General features: G+C 40.2%; 2 protein-coding genes across 5 annotated transcripts in view; both read right to left on the bottom strand.

Moving 5' to 3' along the window:
* Nucleotides 1–621: 621 nt before the first annotated feature.
* On the bottom strand, nt 622–3098 carry rassf10b (Ras association domain family member 10b). Its single transcript, XM_037247266.1, has 2 exons — nt 1953–3098; nt 622–1693 (listed from the first exon to the last, which is right to left on the bottom strand). Exons 1-2 carry the CDS (start codon nt 2652–2654, stop codon nt 1190–1192), a joined length of 1206 nt encoding a protein of 401 aa, XP_037103161.1. The 5' UTR covers nt 2655–3098; the 3' UTR covers nt 622–1189.
* Nucleotides 3099–3950: 852 nt separating this feature from the next.
* Nucleotides 3951–27674, bottom strand: part of tead1b (TEA domain family member 1b) — a 34977-nt gene continuing 11253 nt past the window's right edge. For 2 of the 4 annotated variants that reach the window (XM_037247262.1, XM_037247263.1), the window contains 11 exons: nt 18891–18955; nt 15417–15632; nt 12818–12829; nt 11662–11793; nt 11342–11385; nt 10243–10304; nt 9660–9784; nt 8743–8916; nt 7150–7290; nt 6916–7068; nt 3951–6466 (listed from right to left, as the gene is read on the bottom strand). In XM_037247262.1, coding sequence (XP_037103157.1) covers nt 6353–6466; nt 6916–7068; nt 7150–7290; nt 8743–8916; nt 9660–9784; nt 10243–10304; nt 11342–11385; nt 11662–11793; nt 12818–12829; nt 15417–15632; nt 18891–18955 — 1238 coding nt within the window. In that variant the 3' untranslated portion in view covers nt 3951–6352. The remainder of the gene's footprint in view (nt 6467–6915; nt 7069–7149; nt 7291–8742; nt 8917–9659; nt 9785–10242; nt 10305–11341; nt 11386–11661; nt 11794–12817; nt 12830–15416; nt 15633–18890; nt 18956–27674) is intronic. The other 2 variants (XM_037247264.1, XM_037247265.1) reach the window with 2 other exon arrangements.

The raw sequence follows: 27674 nt of genomic DNA, 5'->3' as shown, positions 1-27674 counted from the left end.
TTTTGTTATTTTAGTTACTTTTTGGGGCTTTGCACCTTTCACACTTTTATGTCCCAAATTCTAAACATTTTTTTTACCACACTTTACTACACATGGTAATGTTTTAATAAAAAAAGCCTTGGTCATATTTGTTTGGTTTTTTTACAAAAAAGGCTTGCAAGTTTCACAAAAAAAGCCCAACTATATATGCTCCAAACAAAAGCCTTAATATACATGGTCGTTTTGTTCGGATTAGGGTCAGGGGTCAAGGGTCAAAGGTAAGGTGTTAAGGGTCAGGGGTCAATGGTTAATAGTATAGTATAGTGTTGTCAAGTCAAGTCAAGTCTAGTCTAGTCTTGTACAGCACAGCATAGCATAGAAAAACATAGTGTTATAGGAGTTGTATACTATAATATGAAACTTTGATTACGTACAGTGAAGCAACACATTTAGAAAGACATAATACACAGTCGCATTGTTTGTCATGCCAAAGTTTTATTATTCAGATTTTATTCTCATTTTCATTCATCTATTTCATATTTTTTCACTTATTGTCATGTGTAGGACAAAGGTTTTTTGTAGTTGTTGTGTGCACAAGGTTTGTGTGTTTGCATGTGTGTATCCAAAAGATTTTTTAAAAATGCTGAAAAAAAGTGAATTTTTTTTTGTATTACTTGGGGGGGGGGTAACTATTTAGAAGGAAACAACAAAAGAGTCTCCATTGCAGGTTCTCACAACCTTTGTCTACATGGCGGACTGAGCTTCGACGAGAGGAGTACTCCACTTTCTGGAATGCACTTGAAGTGGCCTCAGACATCTTCATGTAATCAGAACATGACATTTGTGCAATTCCATTCAGTCATGTGGGAAAAAGCCAAGACACACACACACACACACACACACACACACACACACACACACACACACACACACACACACACACACACACACACACACACACACACACACACACACAAAGGCTTAACTGGTCTAGGTCGAGAGTAAGAGACATGGTTCAGAAGGTCCAGTTTTTAGTAAAAAAATGTGGTCCTGACTGGTGTAGCTCTGGAGTCTTAAAGTTCAGGTTGGCTCAGTTGTAGAGTGAGAGAGATGAGCCAGGTAGCAACATGGCTCAAATTTGACACAGACAATGGCCAGGCAAGGCCATATCTACTGTAAAGTTCGAGGCATGATTCAGGCAGGTCCAACTCTAAACCAGAGACTGGCACACAGTGAGGCTGTCAGACTCCTGACTGTGGAGGGAGCTTAAACCTGTGTCTGAGTCGTCATCATTCCCTCTGTGACATTTGGACAAACCTCGAGCTTGCTCTACCCACTCACGCTTCCTCTCCAAACTGCTCATCATCCTCCTCATCCTCTCAGCTTCATCTGTCCCCCCCTCAGTGTCAGCCCCGTCCTCCGAACCCAAAGAGTTGATTTTCTCCAGCAAATCCCTCATCTCCTCCTCGCGACTGCTGCAAATCTGCCGGCTCAGCTCCAAATCGCCCCTAATAGCCTCCAAATCCGAGTGGAGGCGCAGGCCCACGTCCAAAGTTGCATCCAGCAATCTCCTCAGCCGTTCCTTCAAAAACATCTCGTCTCCTCCTGTAATGAAGGATGCTGAGTCTTCCCCACCTCCTCGCCTCCAGTGGTGGTTGAGCGCCTCCTTCATCTGCATGGTAAACAACTCCTGCTCCCACAGCTCCCCCTGACACTGAAGAAACAAATGACAAAGTACTGTGACGTTCAGCTGCAGCAGGGTTGTCCTATTTATTTACTTACTTACTTACTTATTTAAAAGTACAGTACAAATGTAATGGGGTGCAATTTCTGACACATGCCAAATCTCTATTTACAAAGAATTTCTATTCATTTCAGCGGGGAAGGTTATTTTGATGGCCAATATTACCCAAATAAAAAACCCCAAAACAACAAAACTTGTTTACGTTCAGAGAATGGGGCATCAACCTTACCATGACGTCACACAGGTGAAGCAAGCCTTCCAAAGAGCACGGCTCTTGGCTGGAGCCTTCAGCTGCTGCATCCTCAAATAAATGAGTGTTCTGCACGTAATTGACGCCATGAGTTAGGGTCCGATCCAAATGCACTTTGGCCTCCTGCCTTCCAATTTCAGCATCCAGCTGTTGAATCCTGAGAGCCTGCACGCGGATGGTGCGATCCTGGGAGACCACAAGATGCGCCAAAGCCTGAATCTTATCTGCGCCAGAAGAAGAAGGCTGCTTTCTCTGCTGCATCTTCTCCAACTTTCTGAAAGCTTTTCTGACTATCCGACGCTGCTTGTGCGGCGAGACCTCCGCCAAGGAAGAGTCCGGTGTCCATTTGGAGACAAGGTTGGGTTTGCCAAGCAGCACCACGCGCGCCTCTGCGCTCCGGGCCGCCTCGCCAAAGCCCACAAGCACGAACCTCACCCGATCCCGCTCCTCTCCCCACGCCACCCAAAGACGCCAAATCCTGGTCCGGTCTGGTAGAATCCTCTGGAGGCCCCTCCATTTCTCCGCGATGCAGTAGCGATGCAGCAGCATTGGTTCAGGTTGTTTTATATCCTCCAGGAGCGCTTTGACTACATCGGCGCAGGTTGTGCGTTTAGACAAGCCCACGACGAACTTCTCCTCTGCGCACACCCATACTGATATCCTCCGCTCCACGAAATCCATGATTATTATTTATTTCTATTTTTTTTAATTCGTTACAGCCACTCTACGCTCTACGTCATTCAGTCTTCAAAGTAGTTGCTGATGGGACACAAAGTGGAAACAACTTGAGTGAGCGGTATCACGTGACTGCCACCAGCCCTATTAACACAAGGGAATGAGGGATAGACTCGATGACGTTAGACCAGTGGAGGCACATACAACTTAAAGATTTTACAACCTAAAGATTTTTTGGGAGTTGGCTTCCCCTTTAATGGTGCAAAAGGTTTGAAAATATGCATCTTATTTTCTTTCATTTCATTGAACTTTGGCAACTAATGTCACCTCATGGGGTGATTGAAATGTCACAAGAGAAATGTCACCCTCTAGTGTTAGACGGTTTTATTACCTCCAATTATTTCGGTGGGGCGAGGCAGGACTAGTTGTGCAAGCACTTGGCGACATCTACCGTTGAGCTGTGGTAAGACAACACAATAGAGAAGAAAAACTTGCGCTCGCATACAAAGTACTGGAACTCAAGTTTAAAAAAAAAACGTCAAAAACAGCAGTTTTAAGTTTTATTTAGCTGCAATATTGCATACATAAAAATGATCTAGAAAGCTACAAAATATCTAGTATTATCAAGAAGGCATCATAATGTTACAGCAAAGACAAGACCATCATAATAATTATGCAAAACATAGAGAGTAGAGCCTATTTTTTTTCTTCCTTGCTCCAACACGTTACAGTCGTAGATAAGAAAAGTTATCACACATCTGTACCAAGAAACGCTTGGATATAATTTTTTTTGTACAAAACACATTTTTACATGAACAAGTGTGCACACAAAACAAACGTGTGAGCTATGTGAAGTAAAATCACTTTAAAGCCACAATTTGAAAATGATGAGAAACCAGAAGGGTACCAGTACCTGATTCCTTGACAAAAAATACAAAAAACTGCAGATGCCGTTGCAGCTCTGAGTCAAACGTATTAGCTATTTCTCAATTTATTTTTTGTAATGTTTTAAATGTCAGTTTTGTACGACAAAAGGGTGCAAACATTCGATCGTGTCGTCGTAGTGCTGAAACCGCACATCAACGTGTATTGTACCAGCAAACAATGAGCATCTCGATATACAGACCATGTTAACACGCAACCATACAACTGCGTACAAGTACAAGAAGAAAACAGGTACAGATCAATACGTGAACAGATACACAGTCAAACAAAAGAGCACAGTGTTCTTTAGACTGTGGTGGCAAAACACTGATTGTACATTGATGTGCATCCACCACAGATCCTTTTCTCTTGAAGAAACAGTGTAGATGCATGAAGCTCTGGTCCACGCTTTAACTTTACCTTCAAATATTTCTTTTTTTTTTTTTAAAAACAAACCTCACCTGGTTTTAGGGGGTGTGGGTGGGGGGGACAACTTTCAGAAACTCGTTTTTAGTTTGACACACTTGAACCTGCAAGTGTTTTGCAGTGTCGGGCCTGATTGAGATGGATTTTTTGAGGCTGATTACGATATTTGGCAGAATTTTTTTTTGACAAATCTTATCAGCGTACTTACAAACACCTTAACAGGGATTTGGGAAGATGGCTAAGAATAACATTCTGCTTGCCTTTACTTCCTGCCCATACCTACTGGATGCTTGCTGTTGCATGAGGAGAAAGTAAAATTATATTGACCTTTAACTTCAGCAGATTTAGCCGGCCAATTATTTGGTCAGGCTCTGCTGCAGTCTTTTAAGCTCTTGAACATGATGCAATTTTACCTTGTAAACATCCTTCGTGAAATCCAAAGATGAGTGAACCATCAACAAGTGGGCAGCTTCCCCCTGGAAAGCGGGACAGTCCTTTAAGGCATGGATGGGGAATCGGTTCAAGTCCCGGGGCGGTACTTATGTCTTTTAATGAACAAAATTTGATGCAATTTCTTTTCATTAAAATGTAACACTAATATTTTCCTGTTGTGACATTTTGGCTGTACACAAAAAGACCATTTCTCTCACAAATGTGCCTAAATCATAGTTAGAACTTCCAATTTACCAGAACATTCAAATCAAAACAATATGCTGATTAGACAATTTTCATTATTGCAAAGGAGAGTCTTAAGATGCTCACGGGAAAAGGTCAATTTCAAATGTGTAGTTTTACCGTATTGATAGGCCGTACCTCTGAGGTGAATGGATTATCTCGGCAAAGGAGAAGTGCTTACTAACAGATTTGTGAACCATGCTTGAGTGAAATGGACCTTTTTTGTACACAAAAAGTCAGCTCAGTACAAATGGAAGTTAAAAAAAACAAAGTTGTGTTTAAGGTTTTGTTTAGATTGCATTTTGAGCATTAAAGAGGAAATGTCAGGACCTCTAAGGTTATATTTGTGGTTATAATTACACACGGGCCCGATGAAATGCTCCGTCCCCCACCCTTGCATTAAGAAAAGGCAATGTGGTGGTACTTGGTTCCATCTCATTTTTGGTTTAGCAACGTTTTGTTTTTGTGTCAGGTTGAATTGGAAATTGTAAACCAAAGGCACTTTTTGCTACCACGCACAACACATTTAGAGAGTAGTGTGGTTGTTGTTTGTTTTTCACCTTTGACCATTACCACAGGCCATTCAACCAGACTTCATATAAAAAGCTGACATTTAGCGAATATGACTTTTATAGAGAAAAATACAACTTCTTATACAGTGAATCTCAAAACATGGAGTGTACTGCTTTTGCCTGTATCAGCCTGACTTCAAATTAGACTGCTGGATTAAGATGGACCACATACGCTAAGGCACTGTACTCTTAACACTTTGGCAGACTGTATCGGGACTCTCTCACACCACTCCAAGGAGCGGCGTGTTTACAAGGAGACGGATCACAGTTTTAGTAGCGTCTCACAGCTGTAGCGTGTTTAAGGCTTGGGGGCGGCATAGGCCACGATAACGACGGGAATGTAATGTGAGGCAGCGACGCGCTGACTCAGATCATGCTACTCGTTCACAGGGGGAGAAGCTGCAAGGTAAACACAGCTTGCTGTCTAAGATAGTATTGTGATTACTTAAGAGCATAAGAAACAAAGTGCTTTTGGATGAGTCAGTCTTGTAGCGCTTTAACCTGTCAGAATTAACTGACAGAAACCGGAATGCTGAGGAGGTTGGAATGTTTCCCTAAATCCACAAGGAAAGGCAGCAAAGTGAGTGTAGTGTCTCGTTTGTTGTGCTTCAACAGGGAGAATTATTCATTTATGAAAAGAAATGTAGTGAAATTTAGTGTCATAATATTTAGTGTCAGGTTAGTTTCTTTGGAGCTCTATGGGCAGCAGGTCTTGTACATCTAAAAAGTATGCTCAACACACTCAAATATTACACAGACCACATCAGGCCACTGGCACAAAAAGGCCAATAGCATATATACACACACACACACAAAAGTAGACAACATACAATTCCATTGAGCGAATAAGAGAAGTCAATTGTGTATGTAACCAGCCTACATGATCTCTCAAAGAAATTTCCTGCAGTGGAGCCGAGAATAACCAAAGAAAAGAAAACACCTGTAGCGTAACTCATAGGTGCAGTCAAATGACACAAAAGCAACACAATGATAAGAAGAGACTTCAGGTAATGACCACAAAGTGTTGTCGGTGTGACTTTGAGCGAGAGGCACTGCCACTTGTCTGGAGGTCAGAACGTATGTGAGGAAAAGGAGAGAGGGGCCCATTCATTCTTTTACCAGTCTGTAGATATGATGCTGAGCGCCGTGCTCGCTGTTTGACACTTCAAACACACACGCCATGCAAAGCAGCGTCTCCTGCGTGTCCCGATTGGTCACCACCTGCGTAAACAAAAACACACAAAGACTGATGAACCAGCGTTGAATTTTGTAGCCATAATTCCAAAAGGCATGTTTGCCGCAATCATCAAGCAGGAAAGAAAAGGCATTGCATTGCCGTAAAATAAAAAATATGTATTTTCCCTAAAAGTGCACAACTGTGCTGCTGGCAAATGCTACAACTGAAAAAAGTCTTTCAGAGCAAATTTGTTGACAAAAGTTGTTGAACAGGCCCCATTATTTATCGAGGTTTCAATGCTTAAAGCAATTTGCTGTAATCGATTTCTCTGTAGTTTTAATTTCACGCTGTCACTCTTTGTCTGGTTTATGACCCCATTTTTGATACATAACATGTCGACAGGCGCGTATGACGCACACGCACACAAACACACACACACCACCATGTACATGGTCTCCAGACAAAGATGAGGAGGATGAGGGTCATCTCTTACCAATAAAATAGTAAAATTCTCCAGCACACTGTTCATCATGTACTTCTCTGGCAGGTGCTTCAGTTTATGGATAAAGTTGATCATATATTCACACATGGGGGATCTGCTTATTCTGTAGACGAAGCGCCCGTTCTCAAACCGTGCATATTCAGTCTGAAGAAGAAAAAAAAAAGAAATGCAGTAAAATCAACTAGTGCACACGTGACATTGTTGAAGCATCACAAAAACACTCACCTCGACTTTCTCCACCACCTGCTTGCCGAAGGAGCACACTTTAGTGGAGCATGTGATGGTCATGTTCTCTGAGCTTTCGTACTGACTGGTGACGCCGTAGAAAGATCCGTTCTCGTCCTGAATGTTGCAGTTTAAGTCGGCCTGAGAAGCACAGCAGAGCATTTTTTGTGTTGGCATCAGATGAGCAGGTGGAGTTTCTAAAAGGTTTTTATATCAATCGACAGAGCAGACATATTAGGTTTAACGACACGCATAATCTGACTGGGATTACATAAACGAGATTTTTGAGAGACTTTTTGCGCTGTTGTGTGTGAAAATGTTTGGCAACTCATAATGGGACCTCAGTGTTCCGTTTTTCTGCCACATTTTCATTATGACTGAGTGATCTTGTTGAGAACACCAAAGGCACATAGAAGTGATCCTAACCCAGGTCCAAAATGTAGAATAGGAAACCACCAGGTAATACAAATCTGCAAAGAACTGTGCACGCTATGAAAGAAGCCAATCAATATTCGGATTCGTTGTACTAAATTCATTTTGTTTTCACTTGTCAATCACTTCACTGGTTCTTTTATCTCAAACAAGATATTTGAGGTTGCATTACCTGGCTTGTACTTCCGCCTTCATCAGAAGTGAATATTTGGATTATTTTGACAATAGAATAATGAAGATACATATACTTCATATGAAAGCAGAAAGATTGCCCGTCCGTGTTCCAGAGGGCCGCCTGTCTCTACACCCCGCGCATCCTGTTAATTACGGCCACAAAAAGCGCAGACGTCCGCCTCCAACATTCTCCTCCTTCATTAAGCAGCGCAGTTAGACATTCATTATTGTGCAGATTCTTCCTTTCATTTGAAATTTAGATTGGCCGGTCACTTCAAAAGGAATGCGAGAGGACTTGGTCCAAGTACATGGTCTCTACTTTGTTGGCCGCCGCTAGTTAGCATTTTGCATCGGGGAGGGAATACGCGCAATGTTTAAAGAGCCATTATGCGGCGCAACAGGGTCACGCCATTGTTTGGGAGATATTAGACTGAATTAGCGAGGGCTTTGATCAAAAGCTCTCCTGCTATGCCCATCCAAATATAGCCTAACACATAGTGTAAACAGTGAGAGCACAATCGCTTCGAAGTAGACTACTGACACTCACTGAATGTAACCTCCAACATGAGGGATAAATCAATAATTATTTACACAATTTTGTTTGATTGACACTAATGAAATTGTCTATTATTCCAGTTGTAGGTATGGAACGACCTTGCGTCAAACTTTGAAGTGTGTCTTAAAATTGCCTTATTTCAATGTGAAACAGTCCATGCAGTTGTTCATTACTGACACGCAGCTATTCACGTTTTGGTTTAGTTTTTTTAAAAAAAGAACATTTGTTAAAAAAAAAAAAGATTTGATGCAGCGATCTTTAAAAATGTGTCAAACTAAAGCTCCTCGTGATATTTTTTTCAATTGAATACTGTCAATTACCGCAGGAATAAAAAGGAAGGAAGAAGTCAAAAGAAAATGTTACTGGAAATGCGCAAAGGCATGCACGTTCACCACGGGCTCGAATGGTGGAATTATGCAATTCTCACTCACCCAAAACTTTATAAGGAAAAAGGAATTTTGGGGGCCCTTTCCGTACAGCTCCTTCAGTCCCCCTTTCTTTTCAGGAAATTTGTCATAAATCTGCCGAATGTCCACAGACTCCAGCAGGGCGTCGCTGTAGGAATGATTTGTCTGTCCGATATGCACAAAGAGGTGCTTGTTGTACTGAAAGGACAAATAAATAAAAGATGTCAGCTAAAGCCAAGTGGTTTTCAATGAGGATCTATTCAGTGAACAGTTGGTGAGCGAAGCTCTCGGTTTTTTAACAGAAGATGACTTCATTGAAAACAATGATTAAGATAAAAGTAATGAATATTATTAAAGAGAGTTGACACTGTAGCTTTGTCTCATTCAAACGTACACAGAGATTTGTATGAGTGAAGCAAGCAAATTCAGAAAATAAAGAGCCACTGTGTGAAATTAAACAGCAAGAAAATTGATTAAGCCAAAGTTCAATCTTTTTAAGACCCTGTAAAATCATTTATTTAAAAATAAATACACAGTGGCAGCAAAAGATTGAACAACATTTAAATTTATGAGAATAGTTATAAACTTTATTACATCCATAAAGCAGATTGTGGTGGCGGCCTTAGAGAAGCAACCACTTAAATGCAGACAGCTTCTATGTGGTATTGAATGCAGAAAAAAAAACATGCAAACATTGTTTTCTTTTTTTAACGCAAAGATTAATTTATTAAGTGTGTGTGAGATACACAAATAAAAAAGTGTTGGCAAACAGCGGAAGTAGGAAAACAATGTCCCAAGTTATTTCCTCTTTTTCTGCTCACCAGATGACTTTCTTGGGAAAAGTCCAAGTGTATTTAGAAAGAAACAAAAGGCATAATAAGAGGGGAAAGAACACCATGAGCAGCTGATATTTTATGTTGTATATTTACAGATTATCTCACCGAGTCTGGGTCTCTCTGTTGCTCCAGAAAGGCTGAGAACTCCACCAGTCGCAGTTTGGTTGTACCGATCGAACGGCCCTGCCACGCCGGTGCTGTCGGTGCAGACGCGGCCGTGGGCTCGTAGCCTACAGTGGCAACAGAATCATGGCACTTATCGACACTGACTATCATTGATCTTCTCTTTTTAAAAAAAAAAAATCATGCTGCTGTACTCTTGGGAAAATTATTTTTACAAAACTTGAGAACAGTAGCTCGGACTCGCACCCAAAATCCCAATTCCCTTATTAAATTCATATCCAGTTCCAGCCTTTGAGGGCGGCCGTCCTGTCCATTTTACATGCCTCCCTCATCCAACGCAGCTATTCAAATGATCAGCTCCTCAGCAAGCTTTGAAGTAGCCTGATAATGATCCTGATCATTTGAATCACTTGTGTTGGATGAAAAAGATTTTCTGAAGATTTTTCAAGTTTGAATTTTTATTTTTCACTATTTGCCAGATGGCATGGTCCCTATCCCTAGGGACTAGTGGAGGTCAATCATAATATCTAAGTAATATAAGTGTGTTGTGAGGAGTGATCCTCACTTGAAATTGCTGTTGTGACTGCAGGCTGGATGGGGTAGGCTTGCTGGCTGAAGGGCTTGATGCTGCAAGAAAAATGCAACAAACCCGTGAAAACGTGACCTTAAATATATGAATGACACAAACACACACACATGAACATAAATGTTGGTACCAATCCACTAAATAATGAAGATTTTTTTTTTTTCGCTGCAAAAACATGAACGTGACAAAAGTACTACAATACAAATCTGATTCAAATGCACTATGATGAAAATCAGTCTTTGGTCCAACCATATTAATATAACAAATGAACAAGAAAAATGATGGCAGCCTTAATGAGGCAATCATTTCAATCAAACAATTTCTGTAATTGTCACTGTGACTTTTCCACCTGTGAGTGGCAGTTTTTAGGAAGCATTTATTTAATGTTATTGAGGTCCAGTTCGAGGTCCACGTACTAGTAGGTTTTTGTCCCCATTCGTAAGTCTATTCAGCAAACTAGTGGAACATTGCAGCTCTTTTTTGAATTGCATGAGAATTGGCATTGTTTAAGTCTTTTTCCTGTTTTTTATGTTATTGGGTCATTATCTTTACTGTCTATGTTTTTATACAGTATGTCTGATTGTTACTTTATGATAAGCATTTTAATGCTGCTCTGGTTGTTTTTAAAGTGATCTATAAATAAAGTTGAGTCGAGAATTTGGATCAGTGCTCCAGCACAGAATTGTCAAATATATACATGTTTGCCATTCTAAAGTGTTTTTAGTAGATCCATAAACTGCGAGAGAGATCTAGCTTTTTTACAATAAGTCATAAATTGGTCAAGACGGAGCATCCGCCAAGTTTCAGAGTAGACCGTGATTTTCTCTTGGTTAATTATCTCTTGGATTTTTAGTTGACTTTCTGTCTGCTCCAATAGATTTCATTTAGATAATATTTTCAGAAAATAGATTTTTATGTTTTTTTATAAACATGTCTGTAAATTACAATTTGTTATGAATTTTGTCAGTTTCATGGTATATTGGTAAACATTTTTTTTTACTCTTTAAAAGAAGGGCAGCAGTGTTTTTTCCCCACAAGTGTAACTGTGGAGAACATCTGAGAAAAGTATCACACTTACTCTTGTGAGGATCCTGGCTGACTCGATATCATCCCTTGCCATATCTAAAGAATTAGAAACAATCATGAATAAGATATTAATAGACAACAAAGAACAGCCAATTGTGAGCTGCTTTTGTGGCAAGATGAAAATGGCTCTGTGTTCTGGGAAAGAAGTTATCTCCACTAGCACTCCTTCTGATCATGTGCTTATCTGATTGGGGCAGTTGAGCAAAGCCTAGTGTGTAATGTGATTTGGCCCCGACGCGGGTCTCATGGCTGCCCTGCGTGAAGCTGAACAGGACTGATCAATAGTGGGGTGTCTGCGTGCGAGGCCCTCACCCCTGCTCCGGGGAATGCTGGATGCGGGATGCCGGGCAGTCCCAGCTTGTTGTGAATAGCCGTGGCCGAGACGATCTGAGCTGACGACATGGAAGCCATGCTCTGGAGGGCTTTGTCCTTCACCGCCTGGTCCTTTAATATCAAACACAAAAGGCTTAGTGCTCACACAGAGAGAAGGGGGCAATGGGTGGTGGTGGTGGCGGGGGGGTGCATGTTGGATAGGTAGCAACAGCCACAACCCAGTAAACACACTGAAAGCCCGAGTGACCTCTCAAACAACACAAGCGGGTTAAAAAATGAGGCAACAGCATGGCTTTTCAAATGTGAGCTTTTTATGTTGATGGGAGTGCACCCAAAAATTGAACACGAGGCTTCCTATTCACAATAGTGAGTGGTGGTATGCACCTGAGCAAAGGTTTGCTTGTTGACAATAAATAAATAGGTGTATATATATATATATTTTTATTCATCGCTCATTTTATTTTATTTTATTTATTATTTATTATTTATGGTTTGTGCCTTCTTGTTTTTGTTTTGTGTCGCCTACTTGTATGTCTCGTCACCGTGGGATGGAGGAAATGGAATTTCGGTTTCTTTGTGTGTCTTGACATATGAAGGGATTGACAATAAAGCTGACTTTGACTTTGACTGTGATATATATATATATACTATATAAGATGCTTCAAGGCTTCAACAATCGGCATGCCAAAAACCTCAAAACATTTAAAACAGTTTTGTTGCATAAACCTGAAGGATGCAGGTTCCTCTTAGCAAAGAATTTCTTTCAATGCCTTGACTAGATGTAATTAAAATGCAGTGGAGATGTGCATATTGAAAAATGAAATCAAAGTGACAGCTAGAAGATTGCCTCTTGATCTGGTTTGATGAAAGTGTGCATTCAGAAAATTTGGGAAATTTATTTGCAACATTCTTAATTGCTTGAAAAACCTTGCAACACAGTGACGCTAAAGGGTAAACATGCTGACAGCCGATGCCGGTGAGTCCGGCTATGGGAAGACAACAGCAGGACAGCACACACAGGGACACCAATACATTGGAAAATCCTTTCACTAAGGCAAAATCACAAGCACACAGCAAGCAGCGGTGGAGAAAAGCCAAGCCAAGCAAAAAAAAAAAAAAAAAAGTCCATACTTACCATACTTGTAACCTAAACACACACAAAAATAAGATAACATTGCTTTTAATATACTAAGCAGTATTTTGTTTTACTTTCAACATTCCAGCACATAAATCTGCATCAACATAATTATTAATTCCAGCAATGATGACATGCTTTCATAAAAGCAGTATTAAAGTCACACTGAAATTGGGAAGCCTTTTTTGTGGACATATAAAACACAATTCAAAAATAATAATAATAATAATTCTTGTAATTTTATTTATGTAACAGATTCTCAAAGGCTTTATTTTATTCTTTCCTTCTTAGTGTCCCTAATTCCCCTTTGCAGTTTTCTTCTGTATGGAAATGTTAGACATGATAAAAACCTCATTTATCATTTAGTCTCATCAATCCGAATCTGAAGAGCATTTGGAAAGGTCATGCATTTTCTTTTTGTCCCTCTTTAGCCCAAAATAAACTATGTTCATAGATCATAGCCTTGTTACTTGTTTATTTCACCAGTTGCAAAAATGTAATCCTTAATCCTACATCCTAATACGGTAAATGCTGTTCTGGTCAATATAGTCTAAGAACGGGTAATGCTTGAAGAGCAATGCACAAAACTCGACATCAACAAAATGAAGATGTCCTGCTCTCATCTTGTCATTACTTGAGCCAAAAACAAGAGTAGCCTAATGACTCATTTCACTGAGTAGCCGTAGACATGACGGGCAACAGCAGGTTTTCATTGATGACCACCCTCCCTCTTCCCCGGAAAAAAAGGAAGGCATATACTTGTAGATCTCTTTGCCACTGGAGTCTAATTTGCTTTAAATGAGAAAAGACAGGGCTTCATACAAAAGCCGTCTGTTTTTCCTCACAGAGCTGCCTGCGCTTCTGAAAGAGCATGCATTCATGTGGCTGCGTCACTCTCTGTGGCTCTTTACACATAGACACACCACAGATTAACGAGGCGTCATTACTGGCTATGGAATACTGGGAGTGAAACAAAAAAAGCGAGAAAGTCAAAATGTATAGTATTACACCCGAAGGAGAAAAGGCAGAATGGAAGTATCGGTTTTCATTAACTTAATTGGTTCTGGTTCAATTTCATATGCCCTCCTCATTAGTGCACTTGGGTGATGTGTTAATGTTAGTACAAATAAAAGAAAATCTGATGAGACCTCCCAAGAAAAATTAAAAAAAAGGCAAGTGCACGCCACAGTACTGTGAGAGCATTGTTGGATTATCAAATAATAAAGGCAAGTGCACGCCACTACTGTGAGAGCATTGTTGAATTATCAACAGGTTGATGGGAGGACAGAAAGCAGAAGGCGTTTCACTAAACCGCTTGCTTGTCAGCCATTCTGCGCTTTGAATGTGAACTGCTGAGCCCTTGACAGCAGATGAAAGTTCGATTAGACTGTCAAATAAGGGCATGCTGTCATTTTATTTATTCATTTACACACACATCCCCTGTTCTGCCATGCCCCTTTAGAGAGCAATTGCCTCAGCGCTGGCGCTCTTAGCTAATCAGCAAACAGTCAATGCCTGCGTGCTCACCGACATAAAACAGCTCAGCATAGAGTCGATTGAGAATCTGGTGTCTTTACGTCATGTGTCAACCGCATCAAAATCATTGTAAAGGATGTGCCTAAAGTCACTATGAACTTACCTTTTCCTATTTTGTTTCAGATATCATTCAGACAGGGATGAGGCCGGCCATCAGCATTTATCAACTGCATAAGCTGTGCAGTTTTTGTGAGCACATTTGCCAATTGAGGCACTGGGGCAGCTTTTTTCGCCTGGCAAAAAGTTTGGTCCCTGACAGTTCTGCGCTACGTGGAGAAGCTTTATGGCTGTCACACTGCTCCATCAATAGTATGATTTACACCATCAATGGCAAGAGTCTCGAAAAACGATCTGTTCCTGTCAACATGACGTGGTGGAAAGCATGTTTAAATCATAACTGATGAAAGCACTGAAACTGTTGTCAGGGATAGAAACAGTTCTTGCCAGAAACCAATTTCTCAAAACCTAAGCAGTGAAATGCTGATGGCCTCATTCAGCCTGAATAAGACCCGAAACAAAATAGCAAAAGGAAAGTGCAGAGTGACATTTGAGTCACTCTTTATTAGGTCCAATATTTGGTCCTAGATCTTATCAAATCATACAGGTTCCAATTTGGGCTTTAGCGTGATGTATGGTGAGATTAACAGTCCTACAAAATTTGGTAAATTAATGTTGCTTTGCAGGTAAACTCGTTTACAGTATTTGCTCATCTCAGCCGGCTATCCTTACATATGTTGGTATCTGTTATAATGTAATGAGCAATTGCTCGTGCGTCAGTCATCGAAAATATTTTGCCATATGTTGGGGGTCAATTAGTTGTGGGAATGTGAGAAAATAATTCATGATTATTGAAATGATCAGGTAGAATTATACTTATTCAATGCAAGAGAAAACAGAGTATGAAGGTGAGTTGGACTAGCAAGGGCGTTAGAGACAATATAGACAAAGTCAATAGCAAATTTGTGTTAGGGGGGGCATCAGGTATTAGCTAGTCCCTGTGGGAAGAGGGAGTTTAGTTCAGACGCACAGGAACAAACAGGGCCAAAAGCAGAAAAGCGCATACCTTTAGCTTGGAATGAAATTCACGAGATTTCCTTCTGGCTAGAACCTGAATGTGACTAGACACCTGCGGGGTAGGGGAGGAGAGGAAAACAAAGGAAGAGCCTGTAACCATAGCAATGAAAAGCCCCCTGTAACTGGGCAAAGCCAGACGTACCTTAATGGCAGCTTGGATTTCTCGAACTTTCTTTCTTGCTAAGACCTGTATGTGACTAGACACCTCCATTCAAAAGAGAAAAGGGGAAAATAAACAAAACGAGAACACACGTCTTTGTCAGGGTGACAAGGTGCAGGTCAGTGGCATCTCCACACAACACACCGTGCTAGCATCCAATAAAGCATGATCCTGTGTGTCGTCGTTACTTAAGTGAGCTGATTAAGGAGGATGCAGGCCCCTTTAGAACACATTATAAGCACACAGATGTGAGCCGCTGTGTACTGAATGTCAATTGGTTAGTTTCATATTCTTGTGGGAAATGGATGAGGCATTTCACTGGCCAAGTTTACTTCCTGTGCAAAATATGGTGGCATTGTTTATGGAATACTATCGGACGCTATTACGCTAGCAGGTGTGAGTCAAAATGGGTTTCTTATCATCAGTGGACATTATGACCTGTTCAAGTTTACAGAACAGGAAGTCTAACAAGCCTTGATAACTGCACACAATAGAGGACTCTGACAAATGATGTGAAAATCTTGACTTGGGAAGGACGGTAGTATTCTGTAAGCGGGCTCCCTTTTAAATCCATAAATCTTATTTGGAAACTTTTTGGTATGGAGGTGGGAATGGTACATTTTTCATGGTTCTTTCCATACTCACATCATTGCACCTTGACTAACAAGTGACCTGATTGAGGTTTTGGGAGATACGAGCCACCGCTTTGATCATTCTTTGCTTTGATTTGTGAGCACATTTTTTACATGTCCACTAGACGGTGGCAGCTAATTCAACTCAACTCACTTGACAAAAAGCAATTTGACAGCTAGGGAACAGTTCTTTAAAATAGAGGCTTCTAGTTTTCCATCAAAAAACAACATAAAAAAGAGAATATCACATTGTGCATTTAAAACAACCATATAACGGTAGTTAGGAAAGTCCGCTGAAGTGCGGCAACACAAGTAGACAAACAATATACAGAGGCAATATTCTTTACCCTCATTGAAAAAGAACTAAAATGACTGTAGCTTATTCAAAGTGTACATCTGCATGCGAGTCTTACATTCCCCTTTACTATCAGGTTACTTGTGTATGGCTGCCCTTTCCCATTCTAAACTGTTGTTATTGTACCATACCGATACTGGAAATGACATTGTTCAAGGTTGTTTCTGATTGAACAGTAGCAGGTTTTGGTACAGGGCCACTTGTTACATAAAATAAACCTCTTCATGAAATAGAGGATTTGTTTGAATAAAGTCGCCACTAAAATATAAGAGCTAGATAAATAATTTCCATACTTTTCCTATCAATAATATGAGCTATGATTTGTACAACTGTGTGGACCAAGTGTGAGTTGAAAAGCAGAGACACAACCAAGTCTTTATTTATCAATACTTAGATACTTTGTCCAAAAGTCACTTTCTGCATCTTCTTTATTATTAATGGGACACACATAATCTTTGTTAATTAACTGGTTGATTTTAACAATTAATTTTGTTAATTTCATTTTCAAAGCACATACAAACCTGACTTGTGTTTTACAGCTCTCAATTATGTATTTGTAAAATGTATGATATAGCAATTAAAAATCAGGTACAAATGCTCCAACCTTATGCACTGATACTATACCATCAGCCTGGCATACACCTCCTGGTTAGGAGCAATGCCAACCGTGTGCAGGCTGAGATACACGCACAAGTTGACAACACTTTCGGGTGACTACCGAGCCAGCTGTGGCTTAGAATTCAGTGCAACCACCATCCAAACATTACATTAGCAGTCCCGTTATGACTGTGTGAGGTGACTTCAGGGACTCCTTGTAAATAAAAGCGAATGTGTTTATGTCTCGGCGCAATATTGTAAAACAGATTACTAGGGAGATTAACATTTGCTTTAGAATGCCAAAATCTGCATTGGAATGCTTGAGTCAACACACACACTATAGGAATGAGGAAACTAAACCTATATACAGAAAGTGGCACCAGATTATAAAGCCTCGTTTCCACTGACGGTATCTACTCCGCTCTACTCCAATAACAATACGTCTCCTCTGCCACTGCCACTATAGGGGAGCCCCTCTTCACCTGGCTAGTGACATGTTACTGTGACCGTAGCTAGTGCGTACTGGAACATTACGTTCCTCGCAGACCCGTCCAGCTGCCTCTGCACAGCTTCGTCAGCTAGTAATGTTAAAAAGATTTGCGTCTCTTCAGAAGTCCAAGAATATATTTGCTTGGAAAGCATTCATTTTTCCTTGATTAGCAGCTGCACATTTTTGTACATTCTCTCAGTGGCCTCTAAAATATTTGTCATGTTTTAAAATCGGCCTACTTTTTTTTTAGAACCAAACAGGAATAGGTACCCCAAAAAAAAGGTAGTAGAGTGGAGCTGGGTAGATTTGTCAGTGGAGACTAGGCTGAATGCACAATAGATAGTCGATGAAAACGACAAGGCTTATAAATTGTATTTGGGGTGGGAAAAAATCCAGACCAAAAACAATACAGCTCAGATTCACACCCAAAATCTCAGTTTTCCTAATCGTGTTGAAGTCTTTCATTTCCTCTACTTTCTTTTGCCACTGGACAAATATGGTGAATTTAAGTGATATTAAAGTGATTATAGTCAAGTAGGCCATTGTAAACTACAAAAAAAAAAAACTTTCCGTGGTTGGAAGCAGAAATTTTGAATGCATTTGTTTGCTGCAGTCAACATGATTTGGGAAAGGGATTTTGGGTATGCGGTCTAAAAAGAGTTGCATCGGCGCATCACTAGTCTTTAACAGATGTGAGCGTAGTCTGTATTTCAGCACTTTGGTTGAGAAACATGTGGTCAGAGGTGTGCATATAGCCAGCTGAGGGCAGGATGCACTACCCAACACAGACGAACACTCTCTATTTAGAGATGGTACCAAATTATTATGGACTAGACTTTCCCCATTAATAAAGACTTCTACCACAGCCAAGTGCATGAACTCTGTGATTTAATTTACAAGGACAAGGAATATTTTTAGTAACTGTGGTTACTTCCTTTTTGCATGACGTATCATTGATGCACATCATGTTCAACTGATTTTGTCAGATTAAATGAAAGGTTACAATTTGAGCAAAGGGTGGTCATGAGTTCATAGAATTGTAAAGGGGGAAAATGAATGATGTTTTCATCTCCAAATTCACCGCTTCTAAGGCTCTTATGTGTGTTTCAAAGTGGAACTAAGAGTGACAATTTCAGAGATGTCTAAATCCAGGGACATCTGTTCATGCGACATGGCCGTGACAGGGGGATTAGTCCGCCATGCAATGGAGACAGTCTCTCTCTTCTTACCTGCTTGCGAGTCCTCGTCTTTCCAGTCCGAAGCTTGATATATCTGGCAATCAGCTCATTCCGACCTAAAAAACATAGAATGGTAAGAGTCTAACTTGACACATGTTTATACCAAATTGAATGGGATTCACACTAAAAGTTTGAATTACAAATCTATTGTTCTGGGTTGACTGTGTGTAATATTACACCGTATGTTTTTAGATGCGTTGTCAAATACAGACAATAATGGCAAAAAACACAAGATGCTGCTTTTGCATAAAAACACTACACGGTATTAGCATAAAAAAAAAAAAACCCAGCTCCGGGAGCCCAGGCCCTCAAAGTAATGTCATTCAATCTCATTCTCTTCAAAACACAACGAAATGAAAGACATGCTTGTTCAATCTATTACATGGATGAAATGGGCTTAAAACGGAGAAGATCTGACTGGATCCTAATTAATGCACATCTTTGTACAGATTTCCAATTAACAAGGGCTCGAAACATTCTTGTGCCCTCAGGTCTGCTCTAATTGTTGTCACAATGCACATGACCCCTGCTTAGCCCTTTCATATGTTAATAACATGCCGCCAAACAAAACTATTAGACAAATTATATGTTGGGGGGGCTCTAATTATGTGTCCAGCTGTAGCTAAGCAATGCCAGCGTTCTGATCTACTGTTCTATGAAATGTACAACCCCCGCCTGCAACATTTTTGTTCCTTCACTTCAATATCAGCTAATTCTCATCACGACACCTGAACAAACCACACAAATTCTAATATTATGGTGTATTATATTATATAATTAGCAATATAAGATACGCATAGTGAGCAGTGAATGGAAATATTAGCACATATGCAGACACAATTCCTATACTATTCCATTTTGTGGCGAGTATATCTAATTATATCCAAAGGAAGGGGAAATCACATATACTGCACTAGCTGAAAAGCAAATTCAGTGCAACCATGACAATGTAAATATGGTGTGAATGACAATCTATTTTTAATGTTGGGCAGCCACGCGCCGTCTCCTGAGAAATAAATATCAGGGGATCTGCAGACTGTCTGTGTCGTGAGCCTGTAAACTTTAGCTGATGGGTAAAGATTTCAATAATTCACACACTCTGGAAACGTAACATGACAATAGAAGCATTCATGCAACCTCCTGATTCTGAGATCAAAGCACACAAATGGCCAGCTGAAAGCTTGCTTGCTATTGAATAATTCATTCTTTTCACTCAACTGGAGGAAAGAAGCTCAGTGGGTCCAGTGTTTGTACAGGAAAATAACAATAGCTTAAAAATGTCTCTAACATAATTCTGGCTTTGCGACCTGAAATCGATAAGGCGCAAGACTGGTCCACAAACAAATTGAAACAGGGGAAAAAATAAAATATGGCAGAAATGTTTCTTCACATTTTTAAAATCTGGACATCTGAAGTTGCATATAAGAGATTTTTGGATTTTGCAGAATCAGTTGTACAATAATGTCTTGTTTTGAGGAACCAATTTCAGAATCCGTCAGACAGCAGAAATCAAGAACATTTCTCGGGCTGCAGTCAAGTGGAGCCATAAACACCATCACTATATATACTGAGCAGGGCCGAACTGTACGGTGGTGACATTACATGGATCAATAATAATGGCTGCCTGGGCAAGTTAAATGTCAAATGGGGCTAGTAAATTCACTTCACCGTCGGGGAAAGTTGTAAAAAAAATAAAAAAGTGAAATGGGGGGGGAAGAAACAGCTGTACAAGATTACACGATCTTATGATTAAAGTAGATAACGAGCTGTCAAATGACAAACAATAAACCAAAGTTAAGCTTGATTGGTATCTCAATTTTGAACTCACGGTTTGACACACTATTAGATTTTTAACATCGAATAAGAATCCGTTTTATTCATCACACACACCAAGTTTGCCCTCTACATTTGAAAAACGTCACGTGACAGACATTAACAAGAGGCTAGCTGAAGAAATTCTTCAATCTTGGTTTACATTATTTTAAACTAACTTATCATTATTTATGTTATTATATTTAAGTTTGGTAGCACTGTGAACTAAGTTATTTTCATACAAAAATATGATCTGACTTCCATCGGTAATCGGGTTAACGTGCCGTAGGAACGGAGTCGCCGATCCCTTGCATGAAAGGGCTATAAATAGGTTTTGTGGCACATCTGTGAGGCAAATGGAAAACAAGAAAAGCAAGGACATAAAATGTCCCCAAGGGTTCACATACAGATCTTGAAAGCAATATCACAGAATACAGAGTATACATTAGGATTATGATGATTATGACTATGATTATTATACAAATAGCCAACACTTAATATATAAATATATAATGGCGTTTTTAGTGCAGACAGGTTACTGATAAATGGAGACAAAATGTCTTTCATTACGGGTATTTACACTTTTTAGTTCTATTTTTCCCGCATCTGTGAAGACTGGTACCTTGTTTTTAAATAAAAAATCATTTTCAACAGGTTCGACTTACAGGCTTACTGTCTACATAGCTTTTTCTCAAACTAAGCTCTGCCCTTAGTTAGTGGGAGGATTCGCAGTGTAAGTAAAGTCAAGCAGTTGAACCAACCCTTAGAGAGGCCTGAGAAAATTAACTCTTAAGCGGCATGTTCCAGTCCCTCAAAGGTGCAAGAAATGAATTGAAATTTGATTGCAAGATCTCCAAGAAGCTGTTTTGACCGTTCAGCGACTGGAGGAAGCCGATCAAGTGAGTTTCCTTGTGAATCTCAATAACTCTGGAGGCGCTAGGAAATATGAATGGCACTCCACCCTCATCTGCACAAAAGGATGGTGGCTCAACAGTCACTAGGCCGTCCCCAAGTAGCCCATTCCTCATTCAGTCAGAAATCCAATTTGGCTACCCGCATCTTTTCTTAGGAAGCCGAGACAGAGCCCCTCTGTTGTGAATAACAATGAAAAACATTGTGACGTTTGCTGTGGACCTACCTCAGTGATGCCACACCCACAGAAAATAAAGCAGGTGTCAAAATAAAAATAAAAATAAAAAGAAGTTGTTGTTTTTTTGCCCGACAAAGTGGCGGAGTAAGGCGGTTTTGGGCTTTTTGTAATAACACATCTTTGAATTCCAAAACGAAGCCATTTGTAACACGACCCGACTCTTTTTGGTCAAAGCATGCGAAACAAATAACGGTCTTGGCTCTGTCCTCTGAACAGCAAGAACGATGCTTTACAGCTCTGTTGCAGCTTTTTTTCCCCTCTAATTTTGAAACATATCCATTTCCTGTAAAAGCACCCCCCTCTGTTATTTCTAATGCAGGCATGACCACAGTCACATCTGGGCTATAGCACTCTTCCAAGCACAGATCCTGGCTTGAAATCAGCCTGTAGATAGCTTGCAAGTGGTCTGCAAGTGTGTGGCTTCCAGCACTTTACTTGACGGACACCGGGCAGCCTCCCACATCACAGAGCGCATCTGCCACACTTGCTGGCCTGTAGGGACTGCCCTATCAATATGCCTCTTTTAAATCTTTAGAAAGGACACAGTACATTCTAACGACAAGCAAATAATTGAAACTGGCACACAGCCTCTTGATTGTTATTTACTGCTTTTCTGCCAAGTCAGCACAACGAACAGCCTCCTCTCGCATACCAAAAGGACTGACGATTGTTGCTTCTTGTTATCATAGTTGACCAAGGAAAGTAAATGTGACAAATTTACAAAAGTAATTACTTACTCATCTTGTGTAACTTTCCTGTTTGTAGATTGGAATTGTTGATTAAAAGTGGATACCGACCTGGTTTTTTTTTTTTTTTGTATGATACATTGTTAATATTCCAAAAGAACATTGATGACGTAAAATCCCAATTACACAAAGAAAAAAAATCCCCTTCAAATTAAATCAGGTTTAAATTGAATTTTGCCATGCTAGGACAGAGGCTTCACCCAGAACCAACCCAAATTGGACATTTGGCAGGAATTTAGGTTCAACTTGGAACATTCCATTTCACATGTTAATCTTTCTCCATCTATCCATTTTCTTCGTACTCTCATCTCTTTGAATCTTATGAGATCAGGTTAAAAGTCAATACTTTTGGATCCTTTATGGCCAACATACACATGATAGCAGTTTACTTATCTGATTTATGAGTGACATGTTTAAGCCTTGGCAATGCCTCTGCTTTCTGAGTGCTCTCAATAATTCATTACTCACACATAGGACTAATTATTTCATTTTATTAACATTAATTAATTGTTGCGCAAGTGTGTGTGTACATGCGTAGTGTGTGTAGGTACGTGTTGTGTGGAGCAGAGGGGGTCGTGCCAACACAGATGGAAGTGACAGATGACTTACGGGTCTCATGCTATAATTAACGGGACAACAAAGCAAATTAACAATATTAAGGTAATTGTCGAAGGTCTTTAGTGATAGCAGACACGAGGAGGAACTCTTTTCAAAGCATTATCAATGGAACGCCACAGTTTTGCCAAAAGCAAATGAACATCTGACTAAGGTGCACAAGAGCACAGCATGTTCACAATGTATTATTATTAGCTTGTGATTTAATAATATTGGTGGAATTGGCTAGAATATGCAGACCTGAATTCTGGGTATCCCTGAGAATAAAAAGAAGTGAAACTATTGCTGTGTCTTATTTAAGATCAAATAATAGCAATTAAACTAAATATGAACGGGTGTCTCACAGGTGTTTCCAAAGGCATAGTGAGTCTGGTGGTTTTATTACCCCACATGACAGTCAGGCTCTGTTAGCCTCCAGGTCACTGCTGGTGGAAGTCAGAGGATAACATCTACTGACATCAGGCTCCATCTAAGCCGCTTTCAAGTGAAAGTGTTGCTGCTGGATTTATATAAAATAAAAATAAAAAAACGTCAAGGCCACAGGCTGCTTGATGCAGATGTTATTCTGTGTCATACAAGAGACTTGCTTTCCACATTCATAGGCAGCATGCATCAGGTACAATCTGTTATTCAGTCTCTATTTAGTAAATACAATAACAAGGCCATGACGCAGGCTAAACATTAATGAAAGTACATTGCTGAAGTTATTGCCAGCCATAAAGTGAATTTGAACAGAAATCCCGTCAGTAACGGCACAGACATAACTTCTTTATGAAATGCTCTAACATACGCAGTGTATTCGCAAAATCAATAGCTAACATTTCTATGCAAAGAATGAAACCATTTCAAGAATTATTCTGAATGGGGCTCTGTAAACAAGCTTTGTGGCCGCATAGATTTTCGTGGTACTTGACAAACGTTTGATGAATTTTGCTGAGCATTTAGAAATTCAGCCACAGTAACATGAAGTTCTCTTCATAATGCTGTGTTCAACTGTAATTAACAGCTCTTTAAAAATCCATTTGTCCCTACTCTGGACACCAAAAGAAATCAATACTTAACTTCAAACGACCTTATTGAGCTGGCTAAAAGGCTTTATTGCAGGGGCTGGGCCAGGCACGGTTGAGCTAATGTGTTAGTTGAACAGTGGGGGACTAAAGGTGAGGTGTTCTCGCAAAATCTTACAAGACATCACAAAGCAGCAGGTCACTAACCTGAGCCTTCCTGGAGACACTGAGAGGATTACAGCAGCAACCTCGACTGAACTCTGGCTGTATTCAGACAATGCTAAAGAGTCCAAGACAGCATCTTTATCACCCGGGCTGGTCGAACCCATTCTGATTCCTCTCCCCGCGCTGTCCGCCTCTCAAACGAGGCTAAGAGCTGAAACCTGCAAGGCTGCACTCTACGCAATATACTCACAGGGGACCAATTTGCACAGCCAGCCCTTGTCTGAATCACTCTATCAATTAGGAGCCACTGTGTTTATCATCACATACATTATTGTGGAGACTGGCCTGGTCATTGTGTTGAGCTGTGTCTCTCAGGGGGGAGAGATAGAGACAGAGAGGGATGAAATAAATGACCAGGGAAAGATGCTACACTCGGACGGGCTGCTGGACTAATCTGAAAAGACGGCTATAATTATGAGTCTCCCGGGGAACCGGCTGTGCCGCGAGTCCTATGTGTGAATACGGTATTAAGAGTCAGGAAGTTGCGCTGCCCGCTACTCTACAACAAAGTAAGACACAGAGTCAAATCAATACTTTCAATCTCTCCGGATCAATGGCATGTCGGAGCACAAAGGAAGAGAGGCTGACTGCGACAAATATGTATAAATGAAGAGTCTAACTTGGCGGTCATGATGATGGCTATTTCAAGTTCAAATCGTGATCGCAGGCTGAGGGAATCATCGGCTATACAAAGTGGTTATAATTGTGACTTGCTTTTAAGTCCCTTAAAAGTAGCGCTACCTTGACATCCCCAAAACTACAATAGTATTATGGGCTGAGTAAGATACGTATGTTGAAGCGATATGATTATTTGGTGTCTGTGGTTCTTTTGTTGACGGGGAATCTGTGTAGTGTTGAGAGATACTTGTCACTTGTCATCAAACAGCAAAAGAATAGATGACAGGCTCTGTTCGCGGCCGTGCTCGAGAGAAAAACAGTAGCATTCAGTTTTCATTCATATGCTGATTACTCAAAATGGTTCCATCAGTGTGAGGTGATCTCATCAGAATAAAAGTGTTTCATCAACGGAATATGATGTAATCATTGGCATGAAATGTGATTCTGGAAAAGAGCACGGTAGTGACGGCTTCATCTTTAAGAGGAGCAGAGTCTCTGTGTTTTAGTCAAACAAAAGCAGCCAACTGGGAACATGCAACCTGAAACCAGATGCTTGGCTCCAATGGCCTCGCACAGCAGGGACACACCCCGTGTGCTACTGATGCACACAGGCAGCGAGCGGCCTGCTATTCACCACCCACAGCAGACAACAGGCTTGCACATATCTAGATATCGTTTGAACGCATTTAGTGTCTTCAATTAAAAAGAACAAAATCTGCATTATTATTAATCGAAGGTACAAAATAATTTGAATGAAGCGGTACCTGTTTTTTGTTTTTTTTGGGGTTTCCTAAAAAGCCGTCTTTTTGACAGTGCGAGGATTCCGACAGTGACGAATTATATTTCAAGTAAGGTCAAGATTTAAATTTTGAATAGATTTTTTCAAAGCACTTGCTTATGCTTCAATCACTGCCTCACTGGCCTACCCTGACCACACATCCCTGGGATAAGAACTTTTTGGATTACCTCAGGGGGTCTTGGTCTGAAATTTTAAAAAGCTCAATAGGAGCATATTTGAGATTTTGTGTGGTTGACCTTTCAAAGCCTGAATATTGCCAATATTTGTGTTTGAAAGGGTCATTGGCTGCATGTAAACGTTTCGCTTGTTGGCATCCCCATTGAAGTGATACACTTCAGTAAGCTTGTGGCGGGTGGAGCTTGACACACTATTTATTGTCCCTCTGATTATCAACAGAGAAATGAACGCCTGTCTTCCCAGATAAAGATTTCAATCAAGAAAAGACAATTAACATAATATAAGTATTCTCATCACCAACCTACGTTTCATCACAGTATGGTTACCCAAGTTTCGTAACATTTTACCCATTAGGTGATTTATTTGAGTAATCAATGAGTGAGCAGTTAAAATCCTTATAGTTTGTTATATACATATTTCACAGTGAACAGTAAATACAATACAAAAAATATTCATTCATATTTTTATGAGACAACCTAAGTCTTTTTTGTCATAATGCAGAATTGCTTTTTGAAAAACATGGAATCAAGATAGAAGAAAATGTTTGAGATGTTCTCCCCAAAATGGAGGCAGACCCTACTCAACATTGTAGAGTGCAAAAAAAAAAGTTCTACAAATGAATAGAAATGAGTATTGTTAATAAGCCACAAAGTGTCAATTTAAGGTGTGTGATGCCTCTCCTACAATGAAGTCCCTCACACTCCTTTGTGAGTGAATGCAGGTGACTTGGGGAGTCTGAGCTGATCCCAGAATTCCTAATTATCTGCCCGGCAGGGAGGATCAGGTCTGCACACTCTGTCTCGGAGCATTCTGGGCCTGGTGATACACGCCCCACAGATGCAAAGTGCTGGCCCAACGGGGCCAAGCCATGTCTACTCATTATATCAAATTCATTTTTAGCATCTCTGCAAAGCAAGTGCCACTTAGTTGTCAATGACTGACCAGACGGCTGAACAAAACGAGCTGATAGGAAAGGTTTACAGTAAAAGAGCACAAAAACATATTGCTTGGAAATAGTGTTTATATGTAAAACTGAACACTGCTACATACCACTCCGTTAAAAACACACACATTGTCTACAAGCTTCTTTCATTGAATTTTTTTTTGCAACTTTCAGATTGTATGCGACATAGATGAATGACTATGTATTGATCTGATGATTTGTTAATACCTAAAGATAAAGGAGCTCAGATCAGATAAACTGATTTTCAAATGTAAAAACAACCATAATATTTCAAGGGTAATTTTCAAGATGGAAAAAAAAAAAGTAATGGGTGTACATTTTTTTTCTTTAATTTAACTTCCAATGAAAACAACAGGAACGAGACATTGTTTTTGCCAGCAGTAACACAAAAATCCACCGATGTCGTTGATGTCTCAATGAATAAACATACAATTTGAGTGAAGCGTGTTGTTTCACTTATCATCTCCATTTCCGAATAAATGAATGCAGCCTAGCACAGCAGGTGAACTGTGCAAGAGCTTTTGCTCGGGCCCGAGCTCCTTATTTGCCTTCCCTTCTAAATAAGTCTTGCCAAGCCAAGATCAATTTGAGCTAATACTCTTTGCAGATGTCTGACATCTCACTTACAATAAGCCTAAGAGAATGCGCACACTGCCGGTCAA

The sequence above is a fragment of the Syngnathus acus genome, chromosome 3 (genome assembly GCF_901709675.1).
Source record: "Syngnathus acus chromosome 3, fSynAcu1.2, whole genome shotgun sequence".
Classification (NCBI taxonomy): Eukaryota; Metazoa; Chordata; class Actinopteri; order Syngnathiformes; family Syngnathidae; genus Syngnathus; species Syngnathus acus.
The sequence above is the reverse complement of the archived record's forward strand: the minus strand, read 5'-3'. Positions and strand labels throughout refer to the sequence as shown.

Excerpts from the sequence above, each read along its gene's own strand:
- rassf10b (XM_037247266.1), bottom strand. The coding sequence starts at position 2,654 with ATGGATTTCGTGGAGCGGAGGATATCAGTATGGGTGTGCGCAGAGGAG. Across the intron at positions 1,694-1,952 it reads TTCACCTGTGTGACGTCATG|TGTCAGGGGGAGCTGTGGGA; the intron begins GTAAGGTTGATG and ends TTGTTTCTTCAG.